The 2,161-nt window shown below is 63.8% G+C and overlaps 1 protein-coding gene across 26 annotated transcripts in view; it reads left to right on the top strand.

Annotated features, from left to right (window-relative positions):
* Window positions 1–2,161, top strand: part of RFX5 (regulatory factor X5) — a 10,253-nt gene that overhangs the window by 4,829 nt on the left and 3,263 nt on the right. For 17 of the 26 annotated variants that reach the window (XM_042020270.1, XM_042020260.1, XM_042020285.1 and 14 more), the window contains exon 11: window positions 117–2,127. In XM_042020270.1, coding sequence (XP_041876204.1) covers window positions 117–2,127 — 2,011 coding nt within the window. Of the gene's footprint in view, window positions 1–116; window positions 2,160–2,161 lie in introns of all 26 variants that reach the window. The other 9 variants (XM_042020267.1, XM_042020274.1, XM_042020271.1 and 6 more) reach the window with 9 other exon arrangements.

The following is a 2,161-nucleotide window of genomic DNA, read 5'->3' as shown; positions in this document are numbered from 1 at the left end:
GACAGCACAGTCAGTGGCAGTGCCACCGTCCCCGTTAGGGACAGCACAGTCAATGATGGTGCCACTGTCCCCCTTAGGTACAGTCCAGCTGGGGACAGTGCCACCGTCCCCGTTAGGGACAGCACAGTCAATGACGGTGCCACCATCTCCCTTAGGGACAGCACGGTCAATGACGGTGCCACTGTCCCCGTTAGGGACAGCACGGTCAGTGGCAGTGCCACCATCCCCCACAGGGACAGCCCAGCTGGGGACAGTGCCACCATTCCCCCGAGGGACAGCACAGTCAATGACGGTGCCACTGTCCCCCTTAGGGACAGTCCAGCTGGGGACAGTGCCACCGTCCCTGTTAGGGACAGCACGGTCAGTGGCAGTGCCACCATTCCCCTGAGGGACAGCACAGTCAATGACAGTGCCACCATCCCCGTTAGGGACAGTCCGGTCAATGACAGTGCCACTGTCCCCAATAGGGACAGTCCGGTCAATGATGGTGCCGCTGTCCCCCTGAGGGACAGCCCGGCTGCGGAAAATGCCACTGTCCCCATTAGGGACAGCACGGTCAGTGGCAGTGCCACCGTTCCCCCGAGGGACAGCACAGTCAATGGCGGTGCCACTGTCCCCATTAGGGACAGCACAGTCAATGACGGTGCCACCGTCCCCTGTAGGGACAGCCCAGCTGGGGACAGTGCCACCATCTCCCTTAGGGACAGCACAGTCAATGACGATGCCACCATCCCCGTTAGGGACAGCCCAGCTGGGGACAGTGCCACCATTCCCCTGATGGACAGCACAGTCAGTGACGGTGCCACTGTCCCCCCGAGGGACAGCCCAGCTGGGGACAGTGCCACCATCTCCCTTAGAGACAGCACAGTCAATGACAGTGCCACCCTCCCCGTTAGGGACAGTCCGGTCAATGACGGTGCCACCGTCCCCTGTAGGGACAGCCTGGTCAGTGGCAGTGCCACCATCCCCAGTGGTGGCTCTCCAGGTGCTGGCAGTGCCAGTGTCCCTGTCAGGGACAAGCCGGTCACTGTCAGTGCCACCATCCCTGTGACGGACAAGCCAGACATTGGCAGTGCCACCGTCGCTGTCAAGGATGGCTCATCCCGGGGCAGTGACACTGGGGACAGGCCGGTCACTGGCAGTGCCACCGCTGGGGACAGGCCCATCACTGGCAGTGCCACCATCAAGGAAAGCTCACCCAGGGCCAGTGTCATCGAGGACAGGTCCATCACTGGCAGTGCCACTGTCCCTGTCAGGGACGGCCCCTCCAGGGGCAGTGGCACCACGGGGGACAGGCCGGTCACCAGGAGTGCCACTGGCCCTGTCAGGGACAGCCGAGCTGGTGGCAGTGCCACTGTCCCAGTCAAGGACAGCTCACCCAGGGCCAGTGGCACTGGGGACAGGCCTGTCACTGGCAGTGCCACTGTCCCTGTTAAGGACAGCCCCTCCAGGGGCAGTGGCACCTCTGGGGACAGGCCGGTCACCAGGAGTGCCACCATTCCCATCAGGGAGAGCCCGGCTGGTGGCAGTGGCAGTGCCCCAGTCAGGGACAGTCAATCCAGGGGCAGTGCCACCACTGGGGACAGGCCTGTCACTGGCAGTGCCACCATCCCTGTCAAGGACAAGCTGGTCACTGGCAGTGCCACTGTCCCTGGTAAGGACAGTCCCTCCAGGGCCAGTGGCACCACTGGGGACAGGCCGGTCACTAGGAGTGCCACTGTCCCCATGGCTGGTGGCAGTGGCACCATCCCCATCAAGGACAGTCCAGCCAGGGGCAGTGGCACTGCTTCAGACAGGCCGGTCAGGGGCAGTGGCACCATCAGGGACAGCCTGGCTGGTGGCAGTGCCACTGTCCCCATCAAGGACAGTCCAGCCAGGGGCAGTGCCACTGTCCCTATTAAGGACAGCTCATCCCGGGGCAGTGGCACTGGGGACAGGCCGGTCACTAGGAGTGCTGGTGGCAGTGGCACTGTCCCTGTCAAGGACAGCCCATCCCGGGGCAGTGCCACCACTGGGGACAGGCCAGTCAGTGGTGCCACCATCCCTGTCAAGGACAGCTCATCCCGGGGCACTGCCACTGTCCCTGTCAAGGATAGCTCACCCAGGGGAAGTGGCACTGGGGACAGGCCGGTCACTGGCAGTGCCACTGTCCCTGTCAGGG

This window comes from Corvus kubaryi, unplaced genomic scaffold, assembly GCF_017639235.1.
Source record: "Corvus kubaryi isolate FWS band 111438036 unplaced genomic scaffold, C.kubaryi_AGA036_p1.0 36938, whole genome shotgun sequence".
NCBI classification, from domain to species: Eukaryota; Metazoa; Chordata; class Aves; order Passeriformes; family Corvidae; genus Corvus; species Corvus kubaryi.
Note: the sequence above shows the minus strand (reverse complement) of the source record. Positions and strands in the feature narration are given on the sequence as shown.